The sequence below is a fragment of the Amia ocellicauda genome, chromosome 10, assembly GCF_036373705.1.
Source record: "Amia ocellicauda isolate fAmiCal2 chromosome 10, fAmiCal2.hap1, whole genome shotgun sequence".
NCBI classification, from domain to species: Eukaryota; Metazoa; Chordata; class Actinopteri; order Amiiformes; family Amiidae; genus Amia; species Amia ocellicauda.
In genome coordinates, this window is record NC_089859.1 from 28,021,745 (window position 1) to 28,040,205 (window position 18,461).

An 18,461-nucleotide genomic window follows, 5' to 3' on the forward strand; every position below is an offset into this window, starting at 1 on the left:
ACCTGATGTCTGTGCCTGTGGGAAATAAACACCAGACATACTCCAAGGAGATTTGCATGAAATTTGATAGAAGGTAATAGGGAATGTGATTATTGTGGTTTATTGTTATGGAGAGTTTATAATGAGATAAATCTTCATTTTCTGTCAAGGAAGTACTTTTTTTTTTTTTTTAAGCTCCGCACAGGTTTGCTCCTCCACAATAATTCTCCTAAATGAAAATAAATTGGCAAACACTTATTTTTCAGTGCCCTTTAGTGGTCAGTTTCAGTAATGCTGTGTGTCGGGTTTTAAAGGAGGTGTAACTTACAACCTCAAAATGCCTCTACCTGTTCACACCAGTGCAAACACAATGCTGTTGGCATGGAAGATGATTCCCTGTTCTCACACTGCCAGTCTGCAGTGGCTGGGAATCCCCCCTGACTACATGTGGGATGTTCTCAACCAATCTGAAAATGCATAGAAATCCACTAAAACAGACTTTGTGCCATAAATTGTTGACAGATTTCCTCTTGGCTAGCATAATGCACAGGATGCCTTCATAAACTAATTTGCATTCTGCTTTCTGCCTAATTTCACAATATACAAAAGTCCTGCCAGATGCACACACAGATCCCAACATCTGTAAATTCTTCAAAACTCTTTTGAATTATTACTACCACTATTTTCAGACTCAACATATACGTGTGTAGACTGGTCGATTTAGATTTGGTAAATGTATTTAAATAGGTTTTAAAGTAGCTAGGTCATGTTCTATTTCAACGTGTCAGATAGCTTTTTAGTGTTTAAAGGCACTGGGAACTTTGCCGAGTCACTTGAGCTGACAAACACTATTGAAAGCACTTCTGGCGAGAGTGAATGAATAAATAAATGTATGTATATAATTCATGATGTGTCTTTGTATGCTAGGAAAGTAGGCTAGAAAAATTGAGTTAATCTAACCGAGCGAAAAAATAAAATGTCGGCATATAAACGGTGCTTTGCAAGTTCCCTTTAATTCATTCCATCAGCGTGTCAGACTTTCCAATAGCTCATCTGCGCTCGTATTGTAGCAACTGCTGCTCACCAAACAGCCTTCACATTGCTTTGGGACATCCTTTGAAGGTAAGTAACATATTATTCAATTGAAACCCCAGTGCATTCTGTCTTTTTGCAATCGGATCATAATCTTACCGCTTTTCTCGGTGTTTTCTCTATAAAACAGCGACATTGTCACTGCGCTGTTTGCAGACAGAGTACGTGCTGTGATAAAGCATAGCTCGTCACTTCAAAGGGTGGGCTAACCTTTTTTATACTAGAAGCGATATCCACTGTTCATATATAAAGAGGGAAAGAATATCAAAGGTTATTTCAAAAGTAGTTGACTGACGTTTATTTTTAAAACGTGGAACAACTGGAAATAATCCAGTTCAGCTTTACGTGAGTTAAGTTTGCAATTGTAACTGTTCTTGTGAGGTGAATGCTGTAGCTGCAGACCCTTGTTTTACTGCTGTCAGGCTTTGTTACAGATCCGCACCATTTTGGTGGAGGGTTAGTGTGTATTTCTTTTAGCTTGTTTTTGTCTACCATTCAAGAATTATTTTATTGCAGAAGCCCCCCCCCATGTGGGATTTGTGCTCAAAACACAGTAGGTCTTGATATGATCTTATAAGTTAGCAGCCAAGTGTGCCACTCTTATTCAGTACCACAATGGACGTATAAAAGTGATATTCCCATTGACTAAACTGGAAACATAACTGCCTATAGGTTTGTGTTCACCTGATCTAGCTTCTTATTCATCCTCCTCCTCCTCTTCATCATCATCGTCAAATGAAGATGCTGTCAGTTCACAGCCAACGGGCAGTTCACTTTGTAAATGTATTGCAAGCTTCATTACATATGATATTAGAGACAAGATTCACTGTATCAGCACCACCGCATCTAAAGAGTTGCAGTCAGAGAGAGCTCCAGTGGAGCACACTCTAATGAGCTGTAATTATTCTGCATTATGGTATTTAGTGGCACAGATTTTACAGCTCTGTGTATTTCCACAGCTTGTGGTCAGTGCAGAAATGTTTGTGTAAAACCTAATTCGAATCCAAATCCAAAATTTGATCCACCGGCAAATCGCAATTTATGTTAGGATTTGTAAATAGTAGAAACTGGCTTCTAACACTATATTAAACCATTATAAGGTACAGATTTTTACTTTGTGACTGATGGGTAGGACGTTTTTCATTTCGTCTAACCCGTAGAGTGTTCGTTAGTTACCAAAAGCACATATTCTCTTCACATTTCTGGATATTCACTGCCAACCCAAGATGCTTAATTCAGCTTTCTAGTATCTAAATACAGTTTTATGTTCAGGTGACAAGAACTGAAAAAATGATATGATGAAATTTTATTTGGAATCAAATCAACTGCAATTTGAATGCTGCTTCGAGCAAGAGTTGCTTTGGAATATAACCTGGATGTCCTCTCTTTTGAGATGATTTACTCTTGTGCCGCCATATTTGTTTGCATAGCTACCAGTTTTTCTGTAGATGGATTCTGTTGATTGTGGTATATATTGTATTGCACTTATAAAATAATAATAATATATACTCCACTATGACAAAAGTTGACCTTTGTTTGTAATATCCCTCAGAGAATTCCATTCCTTGTAAGAGGAAGTATGGATACCTAATTGTTTAATCTTCTTTGGCCCCAATGAACTCTTCCTACAGTCCTCCCTTAACCTCTTTTAGGCTGACTGACTGACTACAGTCTTGTCATAGATGTTCATATGTATCTCTTGACTTTTTGTTTTGATAGTGTGGCCTATAATTTCGGGAGACAATGAAAGAGACTTGGCTGTATGGATGCCTGTCACTATTCGCAGTGTGTTTCACTGGTGTTCTGAATGTGGACCTGGAAATTGACCGGGACTGGGACTGGGACTGGGGCTCAGGACTCCATGAATTTCTCCACAGTTTCCCTGCGGACAGCCCTTTTGTGACAGAGACCCCGGGGACGGCAGTGAACTGCTCCCAGCGCATCTGGCTTCCCCCTTCATCCCCCATTTGCTGGGAGAACATTGCAGGGCCGGAGGAATTTGAGCAAACTCGACTGCTGGTGCTGCAGAACCGGGCGGCCCTGAGAGCAGTAACAGAGGGCAGTGGAGTGGGGGAGAGAGGCCCGTCCTACAATCAACAGGCCAAAGATGAAGTCCAGGGCATTCGGGACAATCACCTCAATATCGTGCAGACAGCTGAGACCATACAGAAGGTTTTTCAGGGTCTGGAAGAGAAGCGGAAGGAGAGCACAGAGCCATCGGCCTTTTCCAGGTGAGTGACTTATCCTGCGCTACTAAAACTGCAGCCGCAAATCAAAAATATTTAGAAGACACTCCACTGAAGCAAAGATCCTGAATTGCATGCATTGTAGGTAGGTATACAGCAGCATAAAAGAGAAACAGGCATGGGATCTCTACGGTTTACTGTTGCGGAGTACTTACGTGGATGACAGTTTGCAATCAGTGACTGTCCCTAGTGGAAAAATACTTTTGCACACCAAAAACACTGTTAATTCTCAGTGCATGAAGTCATCTGGATCGGCCACAAGTCAGGACTCATCCGAATAGGTTGTTTTTGTCCAAAAAAACAAGCAGAAACCATTCTTGTTGCCATTTGTCCAAAAACTAAATAATTTCACATGTTCATTTTACTCATCTGGTTTTAAACACTCTCTGGCTTCAGATATAGCCATTGCAATCCATAAGGGATTTATTTCTATTTTAAAAATAATTATTACATTAAATAAAAAACAATATAAATCAACAACCCAAAAAGCCCAAATCAGGACATAGCTTGGGTTTACCAGTTGTTGATTGTTTCTTATTACTAAACCAGGGAATTTCTTTACAGTTTAAAGCAGCGGATCAGCACGACAAAGGATTCAATACAAGGCAGAGAGCACCTGGCAGATTTGCTGGAGAGACAGCTAGCCCGCCTGGAGGGGTCTTTACACATCTTGCAGCTCAGGCTAGGAAAGCTACTGGCACGATGAATGGGACCGGCCTGAAACAACTCCCTCGCTCCAGATAATGCATGTAAAGCAGACGCCAGCTCATACACTTCACATGCATGCCTGCCAAACTTAAATTAAATCCTGTACTCCAAGGAAAAGCAAGAAACAAAATGGAATTACATACTACATTCCAGCTCAAGAAACTTCTTTATGTCAGGATTTTGTCCTTGCATGACTATAGACATAGATTACATTCCCCAGCTACACAATGTCAGTAGTAGTTTTAAGGGGAACTACTTAGTTAATATCAATAACATCTATTTTTATACTCATAGCTTGCTGATTTATGCCAGTACTTTAATCAATAATTCTAAGATTTTACTATATGAAATGATAGCTTATAATTTACTAAATTGTGATTAGTATGGCAGAATCTGTATATGTTATATATGGGTGTGATCTGTGGGAAACTCGTGATGCTTTGAAATGTAATTTTCCGATGTATTCTTTGCCTCAACTTCAAAAAGAGTTGTTTTTATTAGTTGGACTTTTTCACTTAGAATTTTACTTTGTGAATATTAATATATGATGCCAGATAAACTAACATAATAAATAAAATGTGTTACAAAAACCAATGCCTAGTGGAAATTAAAAATCCCCCACACAATATTGTATTGAAGAATAAAGTATGAAAACAAAATTATTGGACTGTTTAGAAAAACATTTTTTTTATATGAAACTAAATTTTACAAACATATTTGGAAAATGATAGTAAACAGGATGTGGTATGCAAGTGTGTTACCAAAACTACCAAGTGTAACAAATTACTGCCCCAGACTGTGTCACTCTTATAATACAAAATAAAGTAGAACTTAAAATAAGTCAACCTATTAATTCCATTCAAATTATGCCTGTGTAGCTTTCCATAAATCTGGGTAATTGCATGTTGTTGAAACAAGTCTCAAAGATACCTTTTAGGTAGGAGTTAATAAAAATAAAAATAAATCTGAATTTATTTATTCAGGGTATCTAAACCTCTGTTAGTCTTCATTGACTTTGATACTTTTTGTTCTACAGATATCTAACTTCACTACAATTCCCTCCATTTTTTTTTACTACAAGATTAAATTGAGGGACTGTGTATTTAGCATTGGCTTTTCTCACAGTGAAATTCTCTAATTAGTAGGTGGAAAGTGCTTATAAACATCCTATACTGAGGAAGCTTATTTAAAACCACAAATCAATTTTGTGCTTTAAGAGCTTAGTGGAAGCAATTGCACACTTTAATCATTACTGAGGTTTCTCAAATGGAAAATTGAAGCAGACATGCAAACTCAAGGTGAACAATTGCACACTGTAATTGCATGACACACTTTGCAGTTGATTGATGGATTCTGTGTGGATGTGTATTATTATTTTTTGAAGGTGTTACTCAGAACTTTATGATTGGTCTTTTCATTACCTGTCTATATATATATATATACACTCACCTAAAGGATTATTAGGAACACCTGTTCAATTTCTCATTAATGCAATTATCTAACCAACCAATCACATGGCAGTTGCTTCAATGCATTTAGGCGTGTGGTCCTGGTCAAGACAATCTCCTGAACTCCAAACTGAATGTCTGAATGGGAAAGAAAGGTGATTTAAGCAATTTTGAGCGTGGCATGGTTGTTGGTGCCAGACGGGCCGGTCTGAGTATTTCACAATCTGCTCAGTTACTGGGATTTTCACGCACAACCATTTCTAGGGTTTACAAAGAATGGTGTGAAAAGGGAAAAACATCCAGTATGCGGCAGTCCTGTGGGCGAAAATGCCTTGTTGATGCTAGAGGTCAGAGGAGAATGGGCCGACTGATTCAAGCTGACAGAAGAGCAACTTTGACTGAAATAACCACTCGTTACAACCGAGGTATGCAGCAAAGCATTTGTGAAGCCACAACACCTACAACCTTGAGGCGGATGGGCTACGACAGCAGAAGACCCCACCGGGTACCACTCATCTCCACTACAAATAGGAAAAAGAGGCTACAACTTGCACAAGCTCACCAAAATTGGACAGTTGAAGACTGGAAAAATGTTGCCTGGTCTGATGAGTCTCGATTTCTGTCAGAATTTGGCGTAAACAGAATGAGAACATGGATCCATCATGCCTTGTTACCACTGTGCAGGATGCTGGTGGTGGTGTAATGGTGTGGGGGATGTTTTCTTGGCACACTTTAGGCCCCTTAGTGCCAATTGGGCATCGTTTAAATGCCACGGCCTACCTGAGCATTGTTTCTGACCATGTCCATCCCTTTATGACCACCATGTACCCATCCTCTGATGGCTACTTCCAGCAGGATAGTGCACCATGTCACAAAGGTCGAATCATTTCAAATTGGTTTCTTGAAAATGACAATGAGTTCACTGTACTAAACTGGCCCCCACAGTCACCAGATCTCAACCCAATAGAGCATCTTTGGGATGTGGTGGAACGGGAGCTTCGTGCCCTGGATGTGCATCCCACAAATCTCCATCAACTGCAAGATGCTATCCTATGAATATGGGCCAACATTTCTAAAGAATGCTTTCAGCACCTTGTTGAATCAATGCCACGTAGAATTAAGGCAGTTCTGAAGGCGAAAGGGGGTCAAACACAGTATTAGTATGGTGTTCCTAATAATCCTTTAGGTGAGTGTATATACAGTGAGGGAAAAAAGTATTTGATCCCCTGCTGATTTTGTACATTTGCCCACTGACAAAGAAATGATCAGTCTATAATTTTAATGGTAGGTGTATTTTAACAGTGAGAGACAGAATAACAACAAAAAAAATCCAGAAAAACGCATTTAAAAAAAGTTATACATTGATTTGCGTGTTAATGAGGGAAATAAGTATTTGACCCCTTCGACTTAGTACTTGGTGGCAAAACCCTTGTTGGCAATCACAGAGGTCAGACGTTTCTTGTAGTTGGCCACCAGATTTGCACACATCTCAGGAGGGATTTTGTCCCACTCCTCTTTGCAGATCCTCTCCAAGTCATTATGGTTTCGAGGCTGACGTTTGGCAACTCGAACATTCAGCTCCCTCCACAGATTTTCTATGGGATTAAGGTCTGGAGACTGGCTAGGCCACTCCAGGACCTTAATGTGCTTCTTCTTGAGCCACTCCTTTGTTGTCTTGGCTGTGTGTTTTGGGTCATTGTCATGCTGGAATACCCATCCACGACCCATTTTCAATGCCCTGGCTGAGGGAAGGAGGTTCTCACCCAAGATTTGATGGTACATGGCCCCGTCCATCGTCCCTTTGATGCAGTGCAGTTGTCCTGTCCCCTTAGCAGAAAAACACCCCCAAAGCATAATGTTTCCACCTCCATGTTTGACGGTGGGGATGGTGTTCTTGGGGTCATTCCTCCTCCTCCAAACACAGCGAGTTGAGTTGATGCCAAAGAGCTCGATTTTGGTCTCATCTGACCACAACACTTTCACCCAGTTCTCCTCTGAATCATTCAGATGTTGGCAAACTTCAGACGGGCCTATACATGTGCTTTCTTGAGCAGGGGGACCTTGCGGGCGCTGCAGGATTTCAGTCCTTCACAGCGTAGTGTGTTACCATTTGTTTTCTTGGTGACTATGGTCCCACCTGCCTTGAGATCATTAACAAAATCCTCCCGTGTAGTTCTGGGCTGATTCCTCACCGTTCTCATGATCATTGAAACTCCACGAGGTGACATCTTGCATGGAGCCCCAGACCGAGGGAATAATTGCACCAACTGTTGTCACCTTCTCACCAAGCTGCTTGGCGATGGTCTTGTAGCCCATTCCAGCCTTGTGTAGGTCTACAATCTTGTCCCTGACATCCTTGGACAGCTCTTTGGTCTTGGCCATGGTGGAGCGTTTGGAATCTGATTGATTGATTGCTTCTGTGGACAGGTGTATTTTATACAGGTAACGAGCTGAGATTAGGAGCACTCCCTTTAAGAGAGTGCTCCTAATCTCAGCTCGTTACCTGTATAAAATACACCTGGGAGCCAGAAATCTTGCTGATTGATAGGGGATCAAATACTTATTTCCCTCATTAACATGCAAATCAATTTATAACTTTTTTGAAATGCGTTTTTCTTGATTTTTTTGTTGTTATTCTGTCTCTCACTGTTAAAATACGCCTACCATTAAAATTATAGACTGATCATTTCTTTGTCAGTGGGCAAATGTACAAAATCAGCAGGGGATCAAATACTTTTTTCCCTCACTGTATATATACACTCACCTAAAGGATTATTAGGAACACCTGTTCAATTTCTCATTAATGCAATTATCTAACCAACCAATCACATGGCAGTTGCTTCAATGCATTTAGGCGTGTGGTCCTGGTCAAGACAATCTCCTGAACTCCAAACTGAATGTCTGAATGGGAAAGAAAGGTGATTTAAGCAATTTTGAGCGTGGCATGGTTGTTGGTGCCAGACGGGCCGGTTTGAGTATTTCACAATCTGCTCAGTTACTGGGATTTTCACACACAACCATTTCTAGGGTTTACAAAGAATGGTGTGAAAAGGGAAAAACATCCAGTATGCGGCAGTCCTGTGGGCGAAAATGCCTTGTTGATGCTAGAGGTCAGAGGAGAATGGGCCGACTGATTCAAGCTGATAGAAGAGCAACTTTGACTGAAATAACCACTCGTTACAACCGAGGTATGCAGCAAAGCATTTGTGAAGCCACAACACCTACAACCTTGAGGCGGATGGGCTACAACAGCAGAAGACCCCACCGGGTACCACTCATCTCCACTACAAATAGGAAAAAGAGGCTACAATTTGCACAAGCTCACCAAAATTGGACAGTTGAAGACTGGAAAAATGTTGCCTGGTCTGAAGAGTCTCGATTTCTGTCAGAATTTGGTGTAAACAGAATGAGAACATGGATCCATCATGCCTTGTTACCACTGTGCAGGATGCTGGTGGTGGTGTAATGGTGTGGGGGATGTTTTCTTGGCACACTTTAGGCCCCTTAGTGCCAATTGGGCATCGTTTAAATGCCACGGCCTACCTGAGCATTGTTTCTGACCATGTCCATCCCTTTATGACCACCATGTACCCATCCTCTGATGGCTACTTCCAGCAGGATAATGCACCATGTCACAAAGGTCGAATCATTTCAAACTGGTTTCTTGAACATGACAATGAGTTCACTGTACTAAACTGGCCCCCACAGTCACCAGATCTCAACCCAATAGAGCATCTTTGGGATGTGGTGGAACGGGAGCTTCGTGCCCTGGATGTGCATCCCACAAATCTCCATCAACTGCAAGATGCTATCCTATCAATATGGGCCAACATTTCTAAAGAATGCTTTCAGCACCTTGTTGAATCAATGCCACGTAGAATTAAGGCAGTTCTGAAGGCGAAAGGGGGTCAAACACAGTATTAGTATGGTGTTCCTAATAATCCTTTAGGTGAGTGTATATATATATATATAAAATGTTGATATCAAGGTCTACTTGCTCTGAGACGCATGCTCCTATTATATGAACAGTCTGCTAATGGTTTCACATTGTTTTCACTGTTACAAGATGTTTTTTTTTTCCAGAAAGGAATCTATCTATGAGAGACAAAATGCTGAATCTATTTTCACTAGAAGATGCTTCTTTCTAATAAAGTGGGATAGTTTCTCTTTAACGATGTATAGGTATTCCTTGCTATGTTTATATTTACTTGGCATAAAAACTATGAAAATACAAATTCGATAATGCATTAGAACACTGAGGGACGTTTCCCCAAATACAAAACTCAAACCTTGCTCATGGTTAGCTTGGTAGAGAAAACGAAACGTAAAATGAAAAACAACACCCTTTATTAATCTATCACAAACGGGAGCATTTTCTTTAATACGACTGCTGTGAAAAAAGTCAGAGTTGGTTGAAAAAATATATACACACATTTTCAATATATTTTTTTATAGCAGTTTCACATTTTGAAACATACAAAAAATATGCAATCTAGCCCCAATTCGTTTAGTCGTATCTGTCACAGCTTTATAGCTCAGTCTCCTGAGGTTAACTGTTGCCAGCAGTGGTTAAAGTCTTGGTGTGAGCTTGGAGGGCAAAGGAGACTCACTCATTCACTGTGGCTGAGGAATAAACAGAAAGTACAGCAACTAGGAAGACTATACAACTGGATGCACTGAGAGTTCATAAAGAAAGCTGCCATTGATGTTCCCTACAACAGGGACCTTATTGGGCCAGATTTCAATATCTTGGAATATTTCAGAGTACACTAACTAGGAAAACATTGCCATAGTTTATCATCAGTGTCATATTTATATCAGGGCATTTAAATCAACCTCTAAATCAGGATGAACAAATCTAATCTGGAAAAGCTACAGTGGTATTTGGGTTTCTTTCCATGTGAGCACTTAACTGCTCAACTGAACTATTTATCTTTCTAGCTAGGCTCTTGCTTGACCCCTCCCTTTAACTTTTGAGGGTGATAAAGAGAACTGGCGAAGCCTAGCATCCCTGTCCTATGTGAACACACAATGAACAAAACAGAAATGAGAACCCTCCCACTCAAAATAAATAAACCAAAAGATAAGCCCCAACAGCGACCAGCTCAGTGAATGGACACACGGTGTAAGTTTTCTTTGGCAATGGGCAGGCTGTTAAGGGTGTCTGCTGGGGGTGGACCTGAGAGGAGCCATGGGATTGCTGGGTCTCAGGTAGTTACTGGAGACAGCATCTGCATGGTCCTCCACATCCCACCCTACTGTCCTCTAGTCATCACTGTCATCACCTTTCTCCTCCAGGGTCTTCAGGTAATCCCGCGCTAGAATCTTTTTCGGAAGGATATCTAAAAGGTAGGCAATGAAAAGAGTGAGCACCCCACAGCACACTTGCAATTTACTGACCTCCCACAAAACAGATTTAGCTTTATTTAATCTACAAGCCTGATGCACAGAAAAGAACAAGAGCCTTTAGTCTCCAAACTGTAGTCTGTAGGGCTGTAGTCTGGCATCTTGTTCGTTATTCTACTGTAAAACTAGGCTTCCCATCTTTGTGATTGATCTATATATACACACACCTGCAAGAAACTGAAACGTCTCCGATTCCTCTGCAGCGTTTGCCAGGTCACTGTACGTCAGCGACTTGTTCTCTTGTCCAGAGCCTTTCTTAAACGAGTACATGGCCAAATGCTGCACAAACAGTTCCTGCAAAGTGAAAATAATGCAACTGCAACATAAAAGCATAATGCACAGTGATCGTCAAGGAAGGTGACATCAATCTCTCTTTTGTAATGTCAGTTTTGAAACGCATGATCATTCCGTGTATTAAACGTGGCCAGTTGTTTGGTGATATTCATCGAGAGCATTACTAGTACTACATTAATATAAACATGAACAAACGTGCATTTATTTTAATATATGTATGCAAACTAATCGATAGATAATCAAGTGCGAATTTTAGCATACAGGAGACCTTGTGTGGTCAAACAACAGCAGCAGCAGCAGCAATACAAAGCTATGCGCCTGCAGCCCAGCTCGTCCTTACCGTTGCCTTGGCGGTCAGAAAAAGAGCGTCCTGGTTAATGCTGGAGACTTCAGGGGAGCTTTTCATAATTAACTTTACCCGCGAAATAGGAAGCGAAATATTTTTGTTACTTGAAGTGTGAACTTTCTCCCCCATATTGTTCCCCGCCATCTTTACAAAACACACACGCAACCTGTGTGTTTGACGTACAGTAACTCGTTTGATAAGAAAGTGGCTTGTTTGTAGGTGCCAGGGTGTGTGGGGGTTGTAGTTTACGGAGGGGAAAGCCTGCAGGTTCTTAATACAACCAACATGGGTCAGCACTACAACTCCCACAATCCACCTCACCTCGATCTAAAACTTTATTTAAAGATCACAAAAGTCCCAGCAGTAGATTAAAAAAAAGGGTGGAATTTATTCTATTTATTCTGTGACGTAGCACATTAATCAAGTACAAGAAAAATAAATAAATACATACATATAGCATGCTTATGACTTTGCGATTGTTTCAGAAAAACTAGTGCTGAGAAAAATATAGCCGGAGCTAAATATTTTGAATTTATTAAATATGCAGCTATGTTTATATAATAATAATAATAATAATAATAATAATAATAATAATAATAATAAAAGTAGGACACCATCTTTACTCAAATGTACACGCATGATTTTGGTAGAATGATGTGCGCCAAATCATCATCTACGTCACACCATTCATCATTTTATGCATCTCGTTAGTTTTGTAGAAGCTCTCTTTTATTATATTTTTTAAAATACAGCGCTTCATTATTATATTTATGTAAAATACCATTCTTAATGTATATAATAAAATATTTCAACATATGCAGCACTCCATGACGTTAAACATATTTTAACATTCCTCCTCCTATTGATTGTAAACATAACAAGCGCTTTAAAGAGACGGCAGGAGACGGGAGAGATCACGTACGTTACCAGTGTAGGGGTGCGCAGCGATTTGCATCAAAATATGGTAACATAACTTCTCTTGTTCGATAACGATTTTAATTAAATAAGTAATTAATTCATTTTAAAAATATTCTCATGATAACCGATTCTTCACCATTTTTAAGTACAATTCAAATAACTGAACCACAGAAACGCACACCTTGCCCCCCATATTTGAGTTGGTAGCGATCAGGAAGCAGGAAGTTGGCGGTGCCATTCAAGGAAAGCTACTACAACAAGCTGTCCGGATTTGGGAGAGAAAACACTCAAAGTGGGCATGTAAGTCAAACCGGTTTTCTTCAAATGAAACGGTAGTACTTATGGTACAGACTTCGCTTCAGAGATAACATAAAATTGCTTTTACTCCCCGTACATGAATGACATAATGTCAACATTAAGATAGTTTAATACATGTAGGGAGCTAAACTCAGAATTTACACACGCTTGTTAGGTTTCAAATGAAAACAGAGAGTCAGTTTTAATTTTGAACTTATAAAATTATATATTTTATAGTTATGGTACTTTACTCCACGTTTGAAATTGATACATTATATAACACACGATTAAACACATACTTTGTTTTGGTAGGCTCATTGGTAGCCCAAAGCTCTTTATTTAGTAATTAAACTTGTATGTTTTTTTCTTTAGTTAACTCTCAATAACTGCAAGACAGTGTCACTTCACAGAAAACCTACATGAAACCAATAATTGTCCCCCTTTCAGATATGCTGCATGCTTCATACGCGTTTCTGCGCTTGCCCGCATATGTAACAGTGAATTCATTGGTTAAATTATAAAATGTCGCTGTTATTACTGTGGAAGAAATCCTAGACCAACCCGCGTACTTTAACGAATTCATTTGTAGGCCCTTCGGTTTTACTTCGTGACAGAAATTGCATGAGAAGAAATACAACTATAACGCAGGGCAAGTCACAGTCTTCGTCGTCTTATTCTGACTTTGCATTAAGATACAACGCCAGTAAAGCATGCCTATACATTACCACAGCAAATCTGCAAGACTGGACCTTGCATTACTGTCTCATCCCAAACGACACCTTGTCCCGTAGGAATGAATCTGTATCAAACACCCGATATACATGTTTGGTTCTGTTTGGATGCAGTTGCCTAATTTCCAGACACTTGTTCACTGAAAGTGTAAATCAAGGGCATTTTGAAACCTGACACTTTGTGCAAGGCTAGTACTAATTTCTAACCCCATATAACCTTTCATTAAAAACAGAAAACAGTTAATCACAGTCCAATGCAGAAATAGGCTGGGCAAAACTGAACTGTGAAGAGTTCAGTTTGAAAAGCAGAAACCAGTCCCGCAGGACCAGGGTTGAAAGCCTAGGCCTAAGTGTTAACAGTTTTCCTGTAGGTTGTCAAAAATATATATTGCAAAACCCTTTTCCACAGAAAAAAATGAATTAGCCTTTGTCTGGAAAAAAAAACTTTCCTTCAGTGGGTCTGTTAAGAAGGCAGCACTTCAATAATGATAAGGATCGCTAGGCATTTTACAGTTTTCCAAAGAAACTAAATTGAAAGCCTCAGTGTGCTACATACATTTTAAAAATATATCCACAGTGTTATTCCACTACTAAATTAAACTTCTGTATCATCCCATGTAAGTGAAGTGCAATTCTAAAATATTAGTTAGCAGGTCCAGTTATCTTCAAATGTAATTCCTTGTGTGTCTCTCTGTCCACTCGGCAGCGGTGTGAAAGATGAGCGTGCCTGACTACATGCAGTGCGCTGAGGACCACCAGACTGTCCTAGTGGTGGTGCAGCAATTGGGCATCGTTCCAGAGGAGCAGTTTTTTCGCATTTACAAGCGGATCGCCAGCGTCAACCAGGTCAGCATCCGTGATTCCCAGAGAGTACTCTACATCCGCTACAGGCATCACTACCCTCCGGAGAACAATGACTGGGGGGATTTCCAGACGCATCGCAAGGTGGTGGGCTTGATCGCCGTGACCGAGTGCAACTCCTCCAAGGAGTGGCCCCAGACCTCCGAGCGCTTCCATGGCCAGAAGGATGTGTTCGGCTCCACGCTGTACGACTCCCGACTGCTGGTGTTCGGGCTTCGAGGGGACATAGCGGAGCAGAGCCGCACAGACGTGGCCTTCTACCCCAGCTACGAGGAGTGTGATGAGGTGGAGAAGAGGGTTGAGGACTTCATCGAGTCCATCTTTATTGTGCTGGAGTCCAAGCGCTTAGACAGAGCCACCGACAAATCTGGGGACAAAATCCCTTTGCTCTGTGTCCCCTTTGAAAAAAAGGACTTTGTAGGGCTTGATACTGACAGCAGGTGAGTTATTTTCTGTTTTGTGTTTAATTAATTCAGTCAAACACACTACATATACACAAGGATGTATGTAAAGAACTTTTTATTGTGACTATTCAATTAGGATTTTCCTTCATGATTTTTGAAGGCTTGTTAGGCAGTATCTTCACAAAGAATTATTGAAGTACGGTAAGTAATTTAATTTAATTTAGCAGCATCTTACAAAATTCTGATTTTTGGAAACCTAGAGGAATTGTCTGGTAGAACATACAGTAAAGGGATATTTATCGATCACATTGCAAACATTTTCATGCAGTGTCAGTGAGAGCCACTGTGGAACCACACAAGTAAATAACTCCCTCAGTTTTAGTTGTTGCTGTTTGTTTTATACTTTGTAATAAAGCAGCACATGAATCAAACATTGGCCTAGTTTAATCACTTCACCCTTCATGTGGTGCTTCTGCATTGCTATGTATCAGGTTGTTTAAATGTAAAAAATCCCTGGTGAATAATGTTTGAATAAATCCCAAATAGTCCTTTTTTATACTGACTTACATGTGAAGCAAAGGAAATGCTTCCATGCCACAACTAAAATGTGTTTTGCCGAAGGGGAGATTATTTTTAACTTGGACTACAAAATAAATGCATGACCCTAGTAATGTTGCTTGAAAATCCTCACCTGTTTATCTCTTCTATCATTTTTATGCTTGTTTCATTCTGTTGATTTCTCTTGTTTTATTTCTCTTTCTTCTTGTTTTTCTTTCATACTGTCCTGTGAGTTTATTATTGGGTGTGAAAAGGTGAGCTGTAGTACAGTGTATATGTTACTGTAGTGAAACCCATTACCTGGTCCATGAGCTGTAGCTCTTCTCCCATACAAGAAACCTCTAATGTCTCAGTTGTTATGTTTCTTGGTTCATAACTGAAAGCCAAATGCATCACCCTTTCTTTTGTTTTTGTTTTCATTTAAAGTATGCTCTCAGTCAAGTGGATTCATAGTCTGTCAGATCAACCAGCATTCCCAAATATTTCTGTCATCAGATTTCTTATCCTTTGCTCATTTTTCCTTCCTTTCAAGTCTTTGCTAAGCATCTAGTACATTAGTATGAACTCATCTCTAGTTTTGGGAAAATGAAAATCTTTTTTTTTTTTTTTTTTTTTTTTTTTTTTTTTAGTATTACATTAATTAAAACAAAAATGAAAAATCATTTTAAAAAGTTGGTTCAGCCTGTTGGGAATTCAAAATAATAAAATTAGATTACTTTTTACTTTGTAGAAATGTCTTTTCATATTAAGAACAACCACATAAGTTTAAAATTATTCTGATTATTTATACAAAGTTATATTGATACAAGACTGCATTCAAAATATCTTAAATATCTAGCAGTTAGAACTTTATTTGACTGACACCATTATGCAAATAGTCTCACATTTGGAATGATTGCATTGATATGCATTGAATTATGCATACATTGAAGAGGTGCTTTGTGCAATGTGTTTCTGGCATTTTGCCATCACACAACCCATCTTGACTTAAGATTTGATTCGGTCAAATAATTATCAGTGACTAATAACCATGGCCCTGTATTTTATGCAACCTACTTTCCAGGCCTGCACTTCATTCCTCACTGTGCAAGGTGTCCATGTAGTCTGCTAAATTAAACAACTTATTGATTCATAATCCTTCAGTTTCTCTACTCATTTCAATTAGACTTTTAATTTAAATATTATAAAAAGAGCACATACACTCACCTAAAGGATTATTAGGAACACCTGTTCAATTTCTCATTAATGCAATTATCAAATCAACCAATCACATGGCAGTTGCTTCAATGCATTTAGGGGTGTGGTCCTGGTCAAGACAATCTCCTGAACTCCAAACTGAATGTCTGAATGGGAAAGAAAGGTGATTTAAGCAATTTTGAGCGTGGCATGGTTGTTGGTGCCAGACGGGCCGGTCTGAGTATTTCACGATCTGCTCAGTTACTGGGATTTTCACGCACAACCAATTCTAGGGTTTACAAAGAATGGTGTGAAAAGGGAAAAACATCCAGTATGCGGCAGTCCTGTGGGCGAAAATGCCTTGTTGATGCTAGAGGTCAGAGGAGAATGGGCCGACTGATTCAAGCTGACAGAAGAGCAACTTTGACTGAATTAACCACTCGTTACAACCGAGGTATGCAGCAAAGCATTTGTGAAGCCACAACACGTACAACCTTGAGGCGGATGGGCTACAACAGCAGAAGACCCCACCGGGTACCACTCATCTCCACTACAAATAGGAAAAAGAGGCTACAATTTGCACAAGCTCACCAAAATTGGACAGTTGAAGACTGGAAAAATGTTGCCTGGTCTGATGAGTCTCGATTTCTGTTGAGACATTCAGATAGTAGAGTCAGAATTTGGCATAAACAGAATGAGAACATGGATCCATCATGCCTTGTTACCACTGTGCAGGCTGCTGGTGGTGGTGTAATGGTGTGGGGGATGTTTTCTTGGCACACTTTAGGCCCCTTAGTGCCAATTGGGCATCGTTTAAATGCCACGGCCTACCTGAGCATTGTTTCTGACCATGTCCATCCCTTTATGACCACCATGTACCCATCCTCTGATGGCTACTTCCAGCAGGATAATGCACCATGTCACAAAGATTGAATCATTTCAAATTGGTTTCTTGAACATGACAATGAGTTCACTGTACTAAACTGGCCCCCACAGTCACCAGATCTCAAGCCAATAGAGCATCTTTGGGATGTGGTGGAACGGGAGCTTCGTGCCCTGGATGTGCATCCCACAAATCTCCATCAACTGCAAGATGCTATCCTATGAATATGGGCCAACATTTCTAAAGAATGCTTTCAGCACCTTGTTGAATCAATGCCACGTAGAATTAAGGCAGTTCTGAAGGCGAAAGGGGGTCAAACACAGTATTAGTATGGTGTTCCTAATAATCCTTTAGGTGAGTGTATATAACACAGATAATATCATAATAATGCAAAGTTGTTCACAAGCTGTGCATTACCCTAATTCTCATAGTTTCTTGAAACTGTAAGAAAAATATTTGTTTTCATTAAATTTTCCAATTAAATGTAAGCATCGTCAGTTCATTAACCCTACCTTCAGTCAGAGATTGACATTGTAATGTAAAGATTTGGCTTTAAGAAGAAAAACTTATTTCCGCATCAAAATAATTGTTGGTCTTTCGTTTTGAATTGTGAAATAATGATTTCTTTCATGCAAACAAATTTTAAACTTTGCACACCTGTAAACAATCTCAAAAGCTTCAGTGTTTGGTGAAATGTTTCTTTTCATTTTACATGGTGCCTGTGTAAGAAGGCATGTGTTGAATGATTTTCAGAAGCAGACTACCATTCTGTTATGCATGACTCAGGTGGCAGCTTTATGGGTAAAGGACAGCCTTCTTGTTGGATTGCTTCTGTCAGGTATTGTTTAAAATGTTGTTTTCTGCTTGGGCACTGTATACAAATGTTTAACAGTGGCAACCAGGTTGCCTGCTTTCGGAATATGATTTGCCCAGATATTGCTGGCAAGGTCTATTATGTCGGCATTACAAGTCAAATGTACTGAATTTGGCAGTAAATCTAATTCAATCTATGCCTTCATCATATATCTGGCATTATTGTAGACAAATCCAGTTATGTTATTCAAATGAACTCCAAAATGCATTTAAACATTTAACAATGCACAGTGCCTCCGAT

General features: G+C 39.7%; 3 protein-coding genes across 4 annotated transcripts in view; 2 read left to right on the top strand and 1 right to left on the bottom strand.

The window, feature by feature from the left end:
* The first annotated feature begins 853 nt into the window (after window positions 1–853).
* LOC136760434 (uncharacterized) lies at window positions 854–4,687 on the top strand. The gene is made up of 3 exons (XM_066715839.1): window positions 854–1,101; window positions 2,791–3,302; window positions 3,882–4,687. The coding sequence occupies exons 2-3, from the start codon at window positions 2,815–2,817 to the stop codon at window positions 4,021–4,023; spliced, it is 630 nt and encodes a 209-aa protein (XP_066571936.1). The 5' UTR covers window positions 854–1,101; window positions 2,791–2,814; the 3' UTR covers window positions 4,024–4,687.
* Window positions 4,688–9,803: 5,116 nt separating this feature from the next.
* On the bottom strand, window positions 9,804–11,725 carry chrac1 (chromatin accessibility complex subunit 1). Its single transcript, XM_066715840.1, has 3 exons — window positions 11,514–11,725; window positions 11,047–11,173; window positions 9,804–10,815 (listed from the first exon to the last, which is right to left on the bottom strand). Exons 1-3 carry the CDS (start codon window positions 11,661–11,663, stop codon window positions 10,739–10,741), a joined length of 354 nt encoding a protein of 117 aa, XP_066571937.1. The 5' UTR covers window positions 11,664–11,725; the 3' UTR covers window positions 9,804–10,738.
* A 930-nt stretch (window positions 11,726–12,655) lies between these two features.
* trappc9 (trafficking protein particle complex subunit 9) overlaps window positions 12,656–18,461 on the top strand; it is a 341,171-nt gene continuing 335,365 nt past the window's right edge. For both annotated transcript variants that reach the window (XM_066715841.1, XM_066715842.1), the window contains exons 1-2: window positions 12,656–12,737; window positions 14,172–14,766. In XM_066715841.1, coding sequence (XP_066571938.1) covers window positions 14,183–14,766 — 584 coding nt within the window. In that variant the 5' untranslated portion in view covers window positions 12,656–12,737; window positions 14,172–14,182. The remainder of the gene's footprint in view (window positions 12,738–14,171; window positions 14,767–18,461) is intronic.

Bases quoted from the DNA above. Each gene is read 5' to 3' on its own strand.
- LOC136760434 (XM_066715839.1), top strand. From the start codon at position 2,815: ATGAAAGAGACTTGGCTGTATGGATGCCTGTCACTATTCGCAGTGTGT. The intron at 3,303-3,881 runs GTGAGTGACTTA...ATTTCTTTACAG, and splicing joins GAGCCATCGGCCTTTTCCAG to TTTAAAGCAGCGGATCAGCA.
- chrac1 (XM_066715840.1), bottom strand. From the start codon at position 11,663: ATGGCGGGGAACAATATGGGGGAGAAAGTTCACACTTCAAGTAACAAA. The intron at 11,174-11,513 runs GTAAGGACGAGC...TTCACTTTGCAG, and splicing joins TTCTGACCGCCAAGGCAACG to GAACTGTTTGTGCAGCATTT. The intron at 10,816-11,046 runs GTGTGTGTATAT...CCTACCTTTTAG, and splicing joins GACGTTTCAGTTTCTTGCAG to ATATCCTTCCGAAAAAGATT.